The following is a 19020-nucleotide window of genomic DNA, read 5'->3' on the forward strand; positions in this document are numbered from 1 at the left end:
ATAACCCATCGAAGTTCCAATACAGTCTACACCGCAGCAGTGGAGTGTGTTAAGAGAAACACATAGAACACAGGTGATGGACACACACACGCACACGGGGAGGAAGGCAGAGAGATGCACACAGCCGCATGCGTGGACATAGGATCTAGCCTAGGGCAAAGCTATACACAAACAAAAAAAATACAAAGAGAATCTGGGAGATAAAAAAGGGAGGCTGGCTGCGATTTCACCTTTGACCCGCGCTATCCATTAATCCTGATTGTGTATCACACATGAGGTGGGATGAAGGCAGTGGTACGAATGTGGGACAGCGGGCAGTGGTACGCCCATGCAGTGTGTAGGCCTAGTGTGCTGTATTGTTACTGGCCGTCTAAATTAAGTTTTCATTTCCCATTCGATCACAAAACAAAAACAAACAAGCAAACAAAAACTACCATGGCAGGTAAAAATAACATGAAATTTTCTACATGAAAAGCTCTGGATTATGTCTACTTCGCACTTAAGCACGCTTCGGCATTAAGCACGCTAAAGCTTTCTCCCGATGACCGTGCTTAAAGCCGGCATGGACTGTATGGTGTAAGCATGTCACTTGATACATTACATTACCACAAACAAAACAGTGACACTCCTTATTGAAACAAATGGAAGAAAAGGCAGACAGTAGAATACGATAATTTATTTACAAATCAAAGGTATGCTCTGAAATTCTTCAAACCCCTTTTGATCCAACCCAGTAAAGTTTTGTTGAAATTCTGACCAACCCGAAAATGGCGATAAAGAAGAAAAAAACATCAAAGAGAAAAGAAAAGAAAAATAAGACTGAAAAATTCCCAAGACTACTGTTGCTGCTGTACTTGTGACTGGATGAGAGATACATTTTCAAAGTTTACATCTAGCCGTCCCAGATTCTCCTGCCATGTCGCTAAGTGCTGACGAATAATCTGAAATAAAAACAGCAAAAAGCAACATTAAATTCGATTTTCCAAAACAGAGGAACAATAACGTGCATCATAAATATAATAGAGGTACCACAATGCTACCTGTGGCCAAGTCTACACTCCTCTATTCAATGCAGCTCTACTTCTCCCAACGCCAACACATCTGGCACAGTGTTACTTATTTGGTTCTAGTAGTTCTACTGTAAGAAGCTAATGTTCTGCCGAACATTGAATTTTCAACTCTTCACAATTTAGCTTTAAACAGACTTGCCAAACACTCACTCCTTGACCAAAAGTAGGAGTTGTCCTCAGATTCTTCCCCAAAAATAGGAGTTCGAAGGAAAAAAATCAGTCTCCAGAACCCCTGGAGATTAAGATTTCGTAACAAACTGACCAAGGCAAATAAACATACATTTCAAATAAAACATATTTATTTTCATGCCATTTGCAGAATCCTGTTTTGAGCTTGAAAAAAGACCTAGAACCAGAATATTGACTCAATAACCAGTCTGGGAGTCATGATTCATATGATAAATGTGAAGAGGAAAACTATAGCTCAAACTCAAAAGTAGAGTAGTAACTTGGATGGCTCAAATAGACCTATTCAGTGTGAGAGGTGTGACTTAATGTAAGAACTGAGGGAGGGCAAGATGCAGAGACATTGAAAATCTGCCAATCTTGAACATAGAGCTAAATTATAGATATAAATTACTGATCACCCCATCCAATGAAACACGAACACATAAGTTCAATAACACACTTACAAGGTTATGACGGATCCTCATTCCATGCAAGGCTTGCACCAATGTGGCTTTGCAGAGAGCTCTAATAGTAGTTATCAAAATTTTTTTAATGTGCTTTCAAGTTCAATTTTTGTTCCCCCAGTCAATCTTTTTTTTTTTTTAAATCAACCCCCCCCCCCCCCCCCCGACGCCCTATACATCACAGCGCTCGGACTGCTGGTACTCACAAGATGCCTAATCATGTGATGCGAACGTGCAAGTTCACTGACCGGTCACGATGGCGAGCCCGACAAGCCGATTGTCTTGTATAACTTTCTTTTCTTCTTTTTTTTTCACATGTTACAGAACAGGACAAATATTGATTTATTTTCATGGCGACACAGCGTTTGTGAGGTTGCGTTATCTATCAGACTATTACCGAAAATTTCAGGGAAAGCGAAAGTAAATCTTGATTCTTCCCGATCGAGCTTCGGAGTCACTTATACACTTCGGTCTGCCGCCATAGCTGCCTGTTTGCGTAAAACGTACTCTCAGTCCAAGAAAAGCTGAATGAGTATTATAATAGCGACTGGCAAAAATGAACTTAAGGACGTTATCGGATTTGGTTTCCAAATATGAAAGAACTTTTATGTATGTTTCCGGGTCTTTCCCAAGGCAATTTACAGATTTCCTCAAATTCCTGGGCATTCCGGGGTCTCTGCGATTTTTTTCAAATTGCCGGGTAATTTCCGGGGCCTGGCAGTCACCCTGTTAACAGTTTATTTCACTTAATAATATCTCACCTCTGTACTCCTTGCCATGAGTTGATTCAATTATGTTTCCTCTTCATGATTCATCAACCATACTTTCTTGATAGTTACACTGCTAATATCACACAGGCCCTATCCTTTCCCAACTTCCCGATCCATCACAAAATCCCCGACTTTTTAGCAATTTCCCGACCTGGTGGGGACCCTGTAACCTGTCTGTTAAATAACTACCAACCCTAGTTTGAAGTCTAGGTTTTACGGATCCTATTTGTAGGTTCAGACAAAAATCAAGCGCTCATGAATTTATGTAGCACCAACTGACCTTTTGTTTACGCAATCATCAAAAGCCTGGATCGGATCACTAACAACACAAGCACAAACACCAACTTTTTTCTCTGATTTCACAAATTTTCAAACCCTGAGAAAATGGACCAAACCAAGCTAAAGGACAAATCTGCCCCCTAAAAAAACTCTGGTATCAGTTCCCACTTGAAGTAAAAAGTGGTCTGCACGTGCGTACCTGCCAGTGGTGCTTGCTGAATGTCCTGAAGGTGGTGGAGCTGACAATCACTTTCTCCTGGATCTGGTCTATCCTCGCCCGCACAGCTTTTGTCTTCAGCACTGACAGCACACAGAAAAGAAATGTACATTACATTCTGCAAATCAAATATAAGTAAAACATTATTGAATCAAAATGCCAACTTGAACATGCCGCATAACCTGATTTCCAAAACTAAATCTTTAAAAAATAAATAACCAAAAAAGTGGTAAAAAAAATAATAAAACCATAACATGAACAAAGTGTAAAAAACAACAACCCATCAACATAAAGAAGAAAGGGAAGGCATTGACAGAGACCAGAGTTAAGCACTCTGGGTATAAAATGGTGCAATGTTTAGAAAGGATAAAAAGATTTAAACATGGACTCCACAAAAGGGTTTCAAATTAATCTTCAGCACCAATATAATGACATTGTGTTGCAAGTCCTATAAAACTTACTAAAACAGACAGAACAGTATCCAAGAGATAAAAAAGACCCACCATCGATGACGAATTCCTCAACTTGATCTTTGTCAAGCTGCATCTCTTCTTGTATCAGACTAAAGTCCATTTCCTTGCGGTTCTCACACATCTGCATGAAGGTCAAAAGTCGCATCTTCCGCACATTCTCTTCATGAGAAGGACCTAAACAGTAAGTCAACGAAAAGGTTAGCAATTTTGTCACTTAGGTATACGTGTCACAATGAGGTGGAATCAGGCACTCTTCAATTTTTGGGCAAGCAGAGTTATTGAATTGATCTAAAAGCTTTATTAGTCTTACTTTCCATGACAAAAATACTCATCTTTCTTGAATAGGAGTCAAGTTATTTGCGATTAAAGGAGGTGGGGGTTGCCTGGTGTCAAAAAGATAAAATTAGCTAGAAAATAACCACCACCAAAGTTTGGTAACTTCCAAAGCTCGAGAGTCCTTGAAAACTGCAAAATTACATCTTTTATGCCTTTAATCAACTTTTTAAAATAAAATCCACACAGGAATGTGATTTTACATGGACATATAAGGTATTGAGCACAAAAAAAAAAAAATCTGATAAAAGTTACTAAACAGGCAGAAAAAATGACGGTTTCTTCGATTTAAGAATATTGACGAGTGCCCGATTTCACCATATATTGCCTAACATGTAAACCTATACAAATTCCTAAATCTCCAAGTGTGTAACACCTTCGTTCACCAGTGTTGTCTGAAGATCACCAGTAGTGAATCTACAGCAGAGATGCCAACCACAGAAAACCGAAATGAGTATTGGGAAATAAGAAAATGTGTATTTTCAGGGGAAAATGTGTGTTCTCCACGGCCGACCGATCAACTAGTAAAATGTTCAGGGTGTCCAGCAATATTTCCTGAAAAAAATTTACTAGCTCACCAGCTCGAAAAAGGGAGCACACATGCGTACAATAAACATGTATCCAGTCAACAACATGTCAGTGTTCAGTGTCTTACTGGGGTCTTGTTTGACTTAAGTATTTCAGTCTGTTATAATATATTCCTCTCATTATTATTATACAAAATTAATCCTGTTTTGAGCGTTCGGAAGGGCCTAGAACAAGAATTTCGACGATCAAGAACCAGTCTGGGTGTCATGATTCATATTATGAACTGACAGACTAAAATTATTGCTCAAACTCAGAGAAGAGCAATAACTTGAATGGCTCAAGTAGACCCATGCACTGTGAGAGTTGTAACAACTGTGGGAGGGCAAGATGCAGTGACACTGAAAATCTGCCCGTCTTGAACAGAAAGCTAGAACATACATTGTAGGTATAATTTACTATCACCCTTCCAATGACACGCGAACATTTTATTTCAATTACACAGACTTGCAAAGTATGAAGGGTCCCGATTCCGCACACGGCCTGCACCAATGCGCGCCTTGCAGAGAGTTCTAATCAAAATTCTGAAATTTGCCTCCCAGTTTTTGTCCTCTGGTGTTGCCTTCACACCCCCCCCCCCTTGAGTGTATTAAAAAAAATAATCAATAATCCCCTCCCGTAGTCCTATACTTGGCAACGCCGTTACTCCCACCAAACACGGTCTTTGCTCACACGATGCCGCATTTATTTGTGATGCGAATGCGCGCAGGTTCATTGACCGGTCACAATGGTGAGCCCTACAATCTAAAAATCGGACGACGCTTGTATTTTCTTTTCTTTTTTTCCTACAGCACAGAGACGAGTTCGAGAAATTTTATTTGCAAGGCAACACAGCGTTTACACTGCACAACCTGCATGTCACAAACAAGTTGCGGTATCAGTCTACTGCTGGCAAACTTCTCGGTGGTAACGAAAGCGAAAGTAGATCTTGATTTTCCCGATCAAGCCTCGGTGTCACATACACTTCCGCCTGCCGCCACAGCCGCCTGTTCGCGTGAAAATAAAACATACTCTCGGAGGAGGAAAAACTAAACGAATATAATATCACAATCGCGACCGGCAAAAATGAACTAACTGACCTTATCGGACTTGGTTTTCAAATATGTATTCCAGTTCCGCGATACTGATACTATTTTGACAAAAGAGGGAACTTGAATTAGGTTTACTCGCCCAAACTGGATCTCGTATTTTTCGCATTCCAAGATGCGTATTTTTTCATGAAAAGTCGCATTCGCGTATTTTCGGCAAAAAATCGTACTAAAATACGTAAAATCGTACTGGTTGGCATCTCTGCTACAGACATCGTAAGAGTTTTCCAGCATCTACAGTGTAATCCTGACCACAAGTAAGTCTTAAAAATTCGGAAAAAGAAACAAAACAAACACCACTAGAAATATGATTTCCATTTTGACAACATACCAGTTAGTTGACTTTGACTTTTAGCACCAAACATCACAAGCACTATACTTTTCTCCCAGTGACATTCATGTCTCGCAGGTTTTTGTGACACAAGTTCAAGCAAAATAAAGTAAAACAAGCGAAATATTTCACACTACTGCATTGCAACTTCAAAGTGCTATCTTATCGCACCATAGACCTATTTACAATAAACCATTCTTACCTAGTGAGTTAATGAAGTCTGTGTGATTCTTGTAGAACTGCTGGTATTGACCAAGGTTACCAGACACAAATATTGTTAAAAGCTGTAAAAAAAAGTTATAACAAGTTAATCAACGATCTTTTGACTTTCATGTCCAACAATCTACTCAACCCGCTCAAGAAATCTAAAACGATCTAAGAACCCAGTTTACTTAACATAACATATATATTTATCTCCTCAAAGTAAAGGGGTTCTGAACAGATTGTAAAGAAAAAGGATAAAGAGCTACACTTTTATAGCATACATTGAAATATCTCCCAATATTAAATACAGTATACACAGTTAATAACCAAACCCTTCATTTATACATACCCCAGGAACTGACCCATGAAAATAACTTTTGTTCTCCTAACTTTGAAAGCTAAAACTGACAAGTAAATTCATGGGGGGAGGCAATAATGTTTGCATATCCGTGAATCCTTGATGCTATACCAGAAAATATACAAATTTAGAGCCAAATTCGAAGAGCTCTTTGAAAAATGGCGTGCATCAGGGAATGCCTGGTGCATATATATACATGCATGCGTAAGTGTGTATATATGTGCCTGGAGAAAGGTCCCAGTTGTCGGAAATTTGGGATATTGAAATATCGGGCATTTCTTGAAGAACATTCAATGTTGAACATGCTGATTTTTTCAAATAGCTTGAGCAGTTTAGAAGATATGCCACATTTTGTAACATAGAGTGTAGAACATGGGTCTCAACTCAGAATTTTAAAAAAGGAGGAACTTTCCGCGTGAACGCGATAGAAGACCATATTCGCGAGACACCCAGTAGATCTACAGTAGATTCCGCCTAAGATTCCATTGTCTTAAGAAAACATAATTTTTACTCTACAAAAGTCATCCCTAAGAACCCGCTCTGATTCACTCAGAAGGTCTACATCCGGCTAAGATCCTGCATTTCTATCATAATTTACGGAACAAAAACTCGGGCCGGCAAAACCGAGAGGGAAAAGTTGAGATCAAAGAACTGCCCGTCACATCAAAGTTCAGCCACTCTCATGAATGTAATTACACAAGCGTTGTAAAACTCGATCAAACAGTACAATGTTTGCCCCAGACGGGATCACATCAATGTGTGAACTGACGCGTTCGTTTTCCCCAAACATTGTCTCGCATCTGAGCTCTCCTAAACTTACATCACCACGCTCCAGGCGGGATCACATCAAACTGAACTCTTCCCTGACCCAGCAATTTTCTCTATTTCTAAATTTGCGAGGCAGACTAGAGAGGGTTTTACGGCGCTCGCAACTGAATAAGGTCATATGAGCGCCAAGGGGTGGGAGTCAACAGAGAAGTCCTTACAGGGAATCAGACTTACTCTGTTCACCTTTCTAGCTTCAACAGCACAAAGTCAGCTTCGACTATCAAGGCACCCCAGAAATAGCAGGTCACAAGAGTGTGACAAACATACAAAAGAAGTAGAGGAAAATGACGATAGTAAGGATTAGGAAAGAAAAGGCAGAAGTTCCCTGCTGCAGATCAGGCACAGTTATGAGCGTGACATGATGAATCAGCCCATTTACAATTCTACTGTGCATGAACGAGAAATGTCCCCCCTTTGAGAATGGCCTAAAGACACTACAGTCAGTGGCACTGCCCTGGGGGGACGAGGCAGACTGAATTTTAATTGGTGTAGTTACAACGTAATGGTGCGTAGTGACAAAGGCAGGGAACTCGGTCAGAAATGGAATGCTATAAATTTTCGACAGGTTAAGGGGAGGGGCAACTAGATAAGCATAGATCTTGAGACTTATGACTGGATAACAGGTGAAAATGGCACGCCTCCTGCCACTATGCACTGGGTTTTTTTTCATAAGAGTTTTACGGCACTTGCAACACAATGAGGTCATTATAAGTGCCGAAGATTAGAGACGATACAAGGGAGTAACAAAGGGTGCACTGCGATAGACCAGCAAGGTTAACCAGTCTTTGCTTGCCATATGTCATAAACCCACCTAGGGGTCAAGTCAGTTCATTTTAGAGTGGAGCGAGACCATTTTACCGATTGTGAGCCTTAACATGGGTCACCATAGATTCTTCCCTGGATTCGTCGGCTAAGATCCTGCATTTTCCTTGTTCCCGAGCACCAGGATCTTAGGCGGAGGCTACTGTATTGATATACAATTTAACCCTAGAATGCTGAAGTAAAAACCATAAATTTATCGAAGTAAGGTTATTTCATACCAATTTGATGGTTTGGAAGATAATTTCAAGATAAGAGCCACTTACCAAATCTTGATGTACAGAAAGTGGTAGCGCATTAGCGATAGCAGAGTTTTGCAGATGAAATGACAGTGGCGAAAAACCGCTAAATAACAGAATATTGAGACCCATGGTAGAAAGAAAGTTTGGAGAAAAACGCCTTAAACCGTATCCAATTTCTGGCCTATTTAAAACTCTTTGGTGAAGTACATGTTGCAATAATAATTAATTAAAAAATATAAAATCCTTTCAATATGTTATGAAGAAATGGTTCACCTTTCACCTCATTGTAAAAAAATAACTTTGGGGACAACTGGGACCTTTCTCTAGGCATATCACACTGCCACTGTTCACACACACACACAGCCTAGGAACATACATCATGAATGAGCTCTCCCTCCAGAAACTTGACCGGCTTGAGGGAGAGGAGGTGATCCATCAGGAAGGTGTTTGGGTCAGCCAGACAGGTGACGATACACTTGTGGGCGTCGTCCCTGGCCTGAGAGGCATTGTCCTCTGTGTACGTGCCCAGCAGCTCAATCATGACCTTGGTGGCCAGCTCTCTACAAACAGTCATATATGAAATACCTTTCAACAACGCAGATTAATGCACACACTGATACATGATAAAGTCTTCCAAGCATCAAATTATATCCCATTCCTAAACTATCTGAGCCAGGGCACGGGTGACACTGACTACGCTGTCTGCAGTTCACTGCCAGTCAACCTGAGAACTGTAACATGTCACATACTCTGACAGACAATATTACAGGCTCTCAATGATATATATTCAAAGTTAGAAGTAGGAAAGTGGCCAACTGGAATCTTTATGCTGTTTATGTGTGTGGGCTGAAATGGTAACCAGTGCACATCCACTGCCACCTTGGATGACCCAAACTGTTTCATCTCTGTTGCATCTATGCACTGATGGATATCATCATGATCAATCCACCGAACAAAAGCAAAGATGCATGTCATGTACATATACTTTCCTTTAAATATTAAGAACACCATTACAGTTTATCTTCAAACACAATAACATGATTGATACAATAGTATTAAAAATGTTTAGTCTTAGTTTTAGTTAGAGGATTTTTACAGCAATTGCAAAGCTCCAAAGATTAAAAAGGGTTACTAGAGAGTAAAATACAAAGGGGAAAAAAAAGGACAGATGAGGATGATCGATATTTGATAGGAAAGAAGAAGAAAACCATAGCAAAGCACCAACAAACTACCCACAAATAAAATGTCCTTCATCAGAAAAATGATAAAGCCACAAAAGCAAAGATTCAAGACTACTATTATAAAAATAGTCACACAAGGTGGTACTGTGGTAAGACTTCAGGAGTAAACATTTTTACAGCACTCTCAACATTAACACTTCAGGTGAAAGGAAGTGAAAGGCAGACTGAGACGATAGTAATAGTAGCATGACAGAACATGTACTACAAGAACAATTGCTTCAAAAACCACAGTCAAAATAACGAGGACATGAATGAAGTTCACATGACTGACGGCATGAGGAAAAAAAGTAGGGAAATCATCCTTCCAGCCAAAGGGGAAGTCAAACGACATGCAGACAAGCATACTCCCTGTTCATGAATGTATCAGAAAATATTGGAAAAAGGGAGGAGGTGCTCACTTAAATTACACAAGAGCATCTAGGATCAGTTGATACATCCCACTATTAGAATATATGTGACAAGCTGACAGACAAAACAAGGGCAAACGCAAATCAAACAGAGAAGGACATTAAAAAGAAAAACAACAAAGACATAACCAAGAACTGAGATTCATTACAACACCTACGAATAGTGTTAACTAATGAAAGGGAGACTATTATTAAAATAGGAATGTGCGTGGGCTGAAATGATGAAAAGATATTAGTACCCTTCCATCTTGGAATCCCACACAATACTTTTGTAGCATCATTGAGGTGTACAAGTCTCAGCAAGTCAACTATCACCAATGTATACAACAAAAATGATGCATTCTCATTAACAATCTAATAGAAAAGCTGCTAACAAAATTAACATGAGAAACACTCTTGTGCCAATTTATCACTGAATTAAAACAATCAGGGAAAAACATTAACTGAGAGCTTTGAATATATTGCAAACACTGACGTTAACAAAATTCGATATCATGAGGTTTTGCAGAACTGCAGAAATAACCAGGCCTTATGCAGTTGCGAACGCCGTAAAACCTCTATTAAAGCAAAACAAAAAATGAAATAACCAGTGATTGAGAAGTACTTCAAACTTAGTTTCCTTAATAATGTCCATAGATCGCATGTAATAGACTGCAACAATAGTAGCAAAAAGGCAGGAACGAACCACACTAGAATCAAGAATGCCATCCACATAACAGATGTAGTTAGCAACATAAATTGTATAACTGACCTAACAAAACAGGCACATGTGCAAGAACAATTTCTTCATGTAAAATGTCGGGACAAATGCATATTTGTGAATAATAAATATTTCTTCTTTGCCTTTGTCGCTGAAAAATGACCCACCTCATGTTACAGGCTATCAAAGACTCATGCATTGTCCTGTACAGCACTTGGACTTTGGCAGAACTGATTTTCCATTGACCAATCCACTTCTTTATCTGCAAAGGTCAAACAGTAAAAAATAAAATTGAGTGTAAAAGTTCAGAGTGAGTGTGTACTAAACTTAAAGGATTACATCTTTTGCACTTCTTTCACAAACCGCCTTTTCAGAAACAAATCCAAATCAAAACAGTAAATCCTGGTAAAATTCTCGAGCCAAAATGACCAACCCCCCCCCCAAACCTCCATCCAAACAATAACTTGACCAACAAAAGTATCTTTGCGCTAAGTTTTACTCAATCCACATATCTTCAAACTTTCAGACAGTCACCACCTGCATCTCAGCCTTTTTAAAATATGACATCAATACACAAAAGTATCTTTGCGCTAAGTTTTACTCAATCCACATATCTTCAAACTTTCAGACAGTCACCACCTGCATCTCAGCCTTTTTAAAATATTACATCAATACACTAATAAACAGCATTTTGGCAACTTAAGAGAAACAATAACAAAACCATAAAAGTGTCATGGCACTGTGGAATCAGGCACTTGTCAATTTTGGGGCATATAAAGTTATTGATATAATCTAGAAGTTTGCTCATTTGTATTGTTTTCGATGTTAAAAATTCCCATCTATTTTGAATAGAAATATTTTGGTTGAAGGGGGTGGGGATCACCTGGTGTCATAGGAAAAAGTAGCTAGAAAATGGCCGCCAAAGTTTGCCGACTTCCAAAGCTTGACAGCCCTTAGGAACTGTAAATTTACTTTTTTTTTGTTGCAAAGTTCAGCAGTTTTTCTATAAAATTCACACAGAAATATGTTCTCCCATGGACATAAAAGGTGTTTAACTAAAAAAATAATGGATTTCTTTGATTTAATTACTTTGACAGGCGCCTGATTTCATTGTGACGCCACACATATTTGACTGACGATAAGTTTACAAATACATTTCTCTTTTTACTCTCTTGTCCACACACACACTGTTACATTCACTGGAAACATGAATGACTTTATTATTTACAGCAAAACATAATTTTCTGCGATCTGCTGAGTTTTTACCTTGTCTAGATCGACAGGCACCATAGAGAGTAGATCATTCTGTCCAGCCAGACGCACCATACTGCACAAAACCACATATCTCAGGCTTGCCTCTTCATCCAGCCCATAAAACAGGTTACTCAACCTGGAAAAAGAAAAACGTTGGTCCACTAGTGAGAGAGAAAACAAAAAAAGTCAACATAACAAAACATGTACTAGCGACATTCTTGACAAGAATACGCTATTTCAACAATACCATGCAATGATCTGCTTGTACAAAGAGGTAGAATTGCACAATTAATCATATTTTAAAAATTTTACGGGAAAAGGTCTACAAAACGAGTTGCAAGTACAAATAGTTATGAAACAACTCTTACAACTGATTATCACGATATCAGATGAATATGCTGTCTTAGCTAGTCACCAACCATTACAAGATAGCAGGAGAGAAGCTGAATAAAACCAAAACAATTTAAATGAGGTTTGTAAAAATAAATATTACACTTTTTGTACTGAAAAATATTCAGGGACAAATTCTTAAATAATCATAATCATAACTTGAACAATTTGCAATCTTGAAAAGAAAAGAAATCAAACGTCAGTCCCTATTCATGGAAACAACTTGCATAACAGAGACAACTTACATCCGCAATCTTAAAGCTGCCCGTTTGTCCCCGTCAGGCAGCTTTCCCACCTTTTCACAGAAAAGAGTGACCACACTTTCTGCCTCTGCCACCGGGACTACTAGCAGCAGTGAAATGATGCCACTGAAGACCATTTCAATTTCTGAAAAGGATAAGAACAGAAAAGGCCCCAATTTTATTGACTTTTGTAGAGACAGTTGTCTTACAATAAAATTGCAAACATAACAACCTTTGGGACCCACCAAAGGCACAATATTTTAGTTTTTTAGTTTTAGAGGTTTTATGGCGCTCGCAACTGCATAAGGTCATATGAGCGCCAGAAGACTAGAGGTGTTACAAGAGAGTAACAAACATAAAAAAAGAAGTAGGGGAGAAAAGGATGATAGATGTTTGATAGAAAAGAAGGAGCAAACCACACCAGAGCACCCGCCAACCACCCACAAAGGCACAATATAATGATCTAAACCACAACATAGCTGGCTCAGATCTGAAAACATTTCCCCTGACATCTCACAGTGTTTTTGATTGGGACAAAAAAAGTAAAAAGTAAACACCTAAACATAACAGCAACAGTCAACAACACAAACAAAAAAATTAACATTGTACTGCTGTTTGCTGCAGTGCACCATGCATCCAATTTCTGAGCTAGGGCTAATTTATGTGTCTTGTAAAAGAACACATCCTTACCCTTGGCCACCTGAGTCATTTCACTCCTGGGCATTCGATAGACATCGAACCTGAGTAAAACAGAGGCTGCGATTGGCCAATAGTCAAGGTGTTAGAATTCGTTTAGTCAAGCAAAATTGGTCAGGGTACAGCGATGAGGAAGTTGGTATTTTGGTACTATTCTCTTGCTATGAACAATATAAGGAGTCTTGAACAGTGTCTAACATTAGACACTAATAACATTTACTATTTAACATAAAAGTCTACAAGTCAGTGATACTGAAACAAGAGGATAAAAACAACTGGGACCCCATTTTTTGCATCGGCAATAAGTACTAGAGTCAATTGAGGACAAACCGGCCATGACTGGCACTGATGTCTATTTTTGCTTCGTTTATCTTTGTTTATCATTGGATAATTTTGAACTCCTGCCAAAGTCGTCTAGAAAGGTACTTTCTTCCCATGAAGGTGTCATCATCTTTTGTTTTGATCAGCAAGTGTCAACTTTACTTTCGGCTAAGAATCTCCCAAAATGTAAGTCCCTCCCTCATGCTTGTGGGTTACAGTGAGTGAAAGGAAGTTGTTTGCCAGGGCGGCAGGGCTATTGTAACATTGTTACGGTAGCTTCCGGGTCAACTGAGAGAGTTCAAAAGTCAGAACAGTACAGGCACATCAGAAGACCCTGCAAATCACTGGGCGGTGTTCCCCTTTCATTTTAATTTTAACCCCATAGTGGGGTGGCTGGTTTGAGCAAGCACAATTTTCATGATTTTGCTCCAACCGGCCGGAAATATTTTCTTGTGCTTAAAGAGTTGTATTTTACATATGACAGAGCTAAAAATTTAATGTTTGCAGGGGTCGTTAGCACATTACAATGTGAATATGTATGTGTGCATGAGTGCGTGTGGATGTGAGTATTAAGGTCTAGTTGCATATGTGACTGTAAGCTATATATATATTATGTGTGAGTGAGTATAAACATAGACCAAGTATAGTGTTCGTATGTGCGTCCACGTATGTTTGCAGTGTGTAAGATGGTATGGTATGGTGTGTAGTTTGTAGATCTATGTGTATGTGTGTATGTTTGAGTGTGTGTGTGAGACTGCGTTTTGTGCATGTTTGAGCTTTAAAACCCAGGAATTGACAAAGCCCGGGCAGATGGGTTGCCTACTACGATAGATCCACCTGGTGCTGACAGTTGAATAACTAAATAAATCCAAAAATGATCTGGTGATCTCTTACATTTATATATATGGGATTAAACAAAGGAAAGGAGTATTTTCCTTCACCAACGAGGGTAGCCGGTTTGAGCAAATGGGTGGCCGGTTTGAGCTCAAAGGTTTCAAGAGCGGCCGGTTTGAGCAAAATGTGACCACATACAATTTATGTGTATCATCCGGATATTATTTAACACCAGTTCTGGAGTCCGAATATAATTTTTATCTATTCGGACTCGAGTCCCAATATTGGTTTTATCTATTCGGACTCAGCTTCTAAGTGAGTTATGTGCTTTTAAAGAGATTACATAATACAACTGTCGTTGGGGGATTTTTACTTAAAACCAGAATTAGAACTAGAATTGCCTACTAGGACTAGGACTGTAATAGTGTCAAAAGTCAAAAGACAGCACTCTCTTTAGATCTACCCGACAGCAGTGTCTAGGTACACGGTAACCGACAACTCAGGGTCTTTCCACCACCACTACAGTAGACTACAGCATCATCATTACTTCCACCACCATTTCTTTCCACGTTTAATTTGATATTGCTGTGTGTTGAATTTTTCCGTAATTTTTTTAAAAATCACATGGCACAAAACCGACAGCCATGGCCTCTTCTCCCATAAGCCGAGAGTGCGATATCGCTACGCACACTCTCATTGGTCGACATAATTAACTTTGCCCCCGGCAAGGTCAGCTCAACTTAGTTTTGTTCATACTAATTGACGCAGGGAGGGCCGGTTTAGATAGATCTAGTAACTGGATATAAAAGCTCACGTCTCCATTGTTATCATTATAGCCTAATAGAAAAAAAATTTCATAAATGCTGGAAATAGGCTTCTATTTAGGAAAAAGGGTCGGAAGTCGGAACGGACGTCATGCTGGACTCAATTCAGAGTCTGAATATAATTTTGTCTATTCGGACTTGGTCACTTCCATTATCTAAAGGGTCGAAATATTGCTGGTTCACTGCAAACCGGCCACCTTTGACGTTTATTTTCATTTTGCGACATCACCCTTAGCAATCAGTCCTATTTCGGGCCCACAATCTTGTTATCTTTGCAGATGGCTCAAACAGCAGAGGGTAAGAGTTTACTGGCTGATTTGACCTCAATTGACTCTAGATCTAAATGACAAAAATACATAAAAGAAAGACCTTCAGTTTTATCCCATTTTTAATCAAATAATCACCTCTTCCCACACAGGAACTAAATCTACAATACTGAAGCAGCTCTAGATCTACATACAGCCTACCTGTATCATTGTTGAGGTTCCAACAAAACTTGCTCGCCTCCAATATGTTCTTTAGATCAGTCGACAGTCCAGACTCAGCATTTTCTTCAGAAATTTCAGCTCCAAGGGACTTGAAAAAACTTCGCAGTTCCAAGGTCTGAAAATTGAAAATATTACAAATCACAATGACCGTAATTGTACAGGAGTTCCCAGAGTTGGGAAAGAAGTTTGTTGGCTGGATTGTACTTTACCGGACCACCAATCTCTGTCCGTGATTACTACGCACCCCTAGTGTAACTACGCACTCATAGTGCTCTACGAGCGGACAAAAGGTAGTTCCGCGGGCGATTTCGCGCACGCACAGCGCAAGCCAGCGGCGACTGGTTCGGCGAGGTGAGCGAGGGCAGGGGATTTAACTTTGGTGGACCACCGTGTATCATACCAACGGGGGGGGGTTCAGGGGTTCTTGCCCCCCCCCCCCCTGGAAACTACAAAAAAGAAAACACACAAATGGAAACAATAACATGAGCGGACAGTCGTATTTACATTATATCAATGTAACAACAGGGGGGGTTTCAGGGGGGCTCTAGCCCCGGCAACAATAATTCAAAAACACAGATACACATATATATATATAACAAACAATAACATGAGCGGACAATTGGGGTAGATCTATTAAGAGTTGGAACAGGCCGAGCCTTGCTTCGCCGCACTCGCCAAGTCACTAGCCCAGGGCCGAGGGGGTTGCAATTATAATTATGCAAATGAGCTCTCGTGCGCATCTCTCGTCCTCCATTGTACTTTGCCGGACCAGGAGTAGGCTAGGCCTAGCCTAGCACTAGCAGTAGCAGAGACGCGAGCAATTGAATAGTGGACCACATGATTAGATTGACCAATTAGCCTCAAGGCGCCAGGGTCGTGGGTCAAAAGGCACGGTAGCATGGTCATGATCACTGAAAAACCCGGTAAGAGACGTCAGTCGATTGTGGGCTGTTGAAGTGTGAGGACGTAGAAAAGTGGGCGCTTTTTCGGTAGTTCCCACCCTGCAATTGTGTTATTCGCGGGTTTTGGCCCCAAGAGTAGGGGGGTTTCAGGGGTGCCCCCTGACCTAATAAAAATGAGGTGGGGGGTTTCACCATAATTTAGCTATGACAATGAAAAATTAAATTTTCATCCAAATTGCTTAAATGAAAATAGAGTAAATTCTAAGAACAATGGTTTTTAAATTTTAAAAATCCATTTTTAAATTTTTTAAAATCCATTGATAAATTTAAAAAGTTATTGGGATTTTTGTTTGAAGATTTGATGTATTTTGAGGAAAAACTGTTCATAAGTCAGTAATGAATAGAAGCATAAAGGCATTAGAATGGAACTTGGCATCTTCATGTGATTTTTAGTGCAGAATCTAGATCTAGTTCTGCTATCACTTTTTTATTGTTTTTATTACTTTGGATCTTAAAGACTGATATTTGCATGAAATTTGTTGAATTGCGTGACAGGCGCAATCACCCCTTCTAAAACTCAGTAAAGCACTATCATGAAAACCCGCGATGTAGTCATCGGGGCGATTTTGTAGTTTCGTTCGTTAAAGTCAAGAGCAGGGGGGTTCCAGGGGGGCAACTTGCACCCCTGACCTAATAAAAATATGGAGGTGGGGGGGTTCAGGGGGGCATGCCCCCCTGAATTTTATCCCAATTTGATGTTTTGCAGTTAGGTTGCATCCCTGCTCTTTGTGTAGCCTAATTCAAATAGTATTTGGTTTTCAAGACTTCTGGATATAAACAAATGGATCGTGGACTTTAACAAACGGAATTACAAGATCACCGTCATCGGTGACCTATTTGGTTATAGGCAGCCAATCACATGCCGCCTAGCTATCACGCGCCTCTTGCATGCCGGCACCTCGCGTTCGGAATGCGTGATCTAGTTTCCAGCTCTAGTGTTTTTATCAATGGATGGATGGTAATTTTAAGTTGGTATGTAAAATCTATTCAACGGAGAGATCTGAAATTTTACAGCAATAAAGAAAACATGCGGGGCGCTTGTGTGGTCGGCGATCAACCCGCAGCTCCGCTTAGTTTTCGAACCGCAGAGGAAATTCGCACAAACACTGCAATATCTCCGGTTCTAGTAATCATTCGGGATTGTACGCTGATATGTCGTTAGTTTAACCTTTCCTCTGATTGGTAGCCGAGTTTCATTTATTTTTGTACAGGAGGAGTTTTTCCGTAACTAGATCTAGATCTAGATTATTTAGATCTAGATCTAGATCTAGATCTAGATCTATGCTTAGAAGAGAGTCACTTCTGATTCCGAGCGGCCCAAAATTTATCCCTCGCGCAGAGGCCGATTTCCGGCCCAAGGCACAGCGGGCGATTGGCATTGCTACGCTACAATAAACATACTATCTAGAATCTACATATGTATAATTTGATGTTTTGCAGTAGGCCTGGCCTAGTTAGGTTAATCTTAGCTCGCTGTGCATAAAATGTATAGATCTAAATGTAGATCTAGATTCTAGACTAGATCTACACTCAAATAAGGGGAGTGGAAACTGCCGAAAAAGCGCCGAAAAGTGAGATGGAGAGTTCGGAAAGGAAGAATAGCGGGCCACTGGGCACCAGGGGTGCCATAGCCAAAGTAGTTCCGACCGGTGGTCCGGTAAAGTACAATCTTACCGCATTGTTCACTAGATTCTAGATCTAGATCTAGAATTCTAGATGTAGATCTAATCTAGATCTAGATCTAGATCTACAAATCCAAAAAGCAAACTCACCAAAGCCAATGTGCGAAAATGTCGAGAGTCGAGAGGCCTGGGTTATCGATAATAGGTACAAAATACCTCTAACAGCTGCTGAATGATCGTCCTTGAGATCAGCACGATCTCCATCAACATTTCACAACTTTTCATTTTCTTGATGAAAATGTGTACACAATTAGTTCCCACAATACGTAACAAATTATCAATGCTTACCTGATGTGGCACGGCAATATCGATGAACACCGGCACGTTCATGATTGCGGTGTGTGAAAGGAGGTGACGAATTACTCCCCGGATTTTTTCGATCCCTCGAATTCGCTTGACCTAACAGCTTTGCAAGTTATCCGAGCCCACAGAATCCGAGCCAAACCCCACCAGCATTGACCTCCATCTGCTAGACCTCAACGACTAACAATGCTGTAAGGGAGTGTGCTTGTGATAACCTTTATTTATTTTATTTTTTCGTAAAGCAAGTTATTGCATTTATCGTTGGATTCTTTGAAAGCACTACGATGAAGCCAAAGTGTCACAAAGATTAAAATTAGCGTTGAGGGTGACTATGGAGCCAACATTATTTATTTCCTTAAAATCCCCCCTCTCTCTCTTTCTCTCTCTCTCTCTCTTTCTCTCTCTCTCTCTCTCTCTCTCTCTCTCTCTCTCTCTCTCTCTCTCTCT

General features: G+C 39.9%; 1 protein-coding gene across 1 annotated transcript; it reads right to left on the bottom strand.

Annotated features, from left to right (window-relative positions):
* Window positions 1-660: 660 nt before the first annotated feature.
* LOC101853416 (eukaryotic translation initiation factor 3 subunit M) lies at window positions 661-18681 on the bottom strand. The gene is made up of 10 exons (XM_005110459.3): window positions 18559-18681; window positions 15606-15741; window positions 12467-12608; window positions 11844-11967; window positions 10745-10839; window positions 8606-8789; window positions 5981-6062; window positions 3472-3615; window positions 2951-3051; window positions 661-941 (listed from the first exon to the last, which is right to left on the bottom strand). Exons 1-10 carry the CDS (start codon window positions 18598-18600, stop codon window positions 837-839), a joined length of 1155 nt encoding a protein of 384 aa, XP_005110516.1. The 5' UTR covers window positions 18601-18681; the 3' UTR covers window positions 661-836.
* Window positions 18682-19020: the final 339 nt, after the last annotated feature.

Source organism: Aplysia californica, unplaced genomic scaffold, assembly GCF_000002075.1.
Source record: "Aplysia californica isolate F4 #8 unplaced genomic scaffold, AplCal3.0 scaffold00893, whole genome shotgun sequence".
In the NCBI taxonomy this organism is placed as follows: Eukaryota; Metazoa; Mollusca; class Gastropoda; order Aplysiida; family Aplysiidae; genus Aplysia; species Aplysia californica.

What these genes read in the sequence shown, in the direction of transcription:
- LOC101853416 (XM_005110459.3), bottom strand. Translation starts at nt 18,600, where the DNA reads ATGAACGTGCCGGTGTTCATCGATATTGCCGTGCCACATCAG. An exon ending in ATATTGCCGTGCCACATCAG is followed by an intron (nt 15,742 to 18,558) that starts GTAAGCATTGAT and finishes TTCAATTTTCAG; the next exon opens with ACCTTGGAACTGCGAAGTTT. An exon ending in GAACCTCAACAATGATACAG is followed by an intron (nt 12,609 to 15,605) that starts GTAGGCTGTATG and finishes TATCCTTTTCAG; the next exon opens with AAATTGAAATGGTCTTCAGT.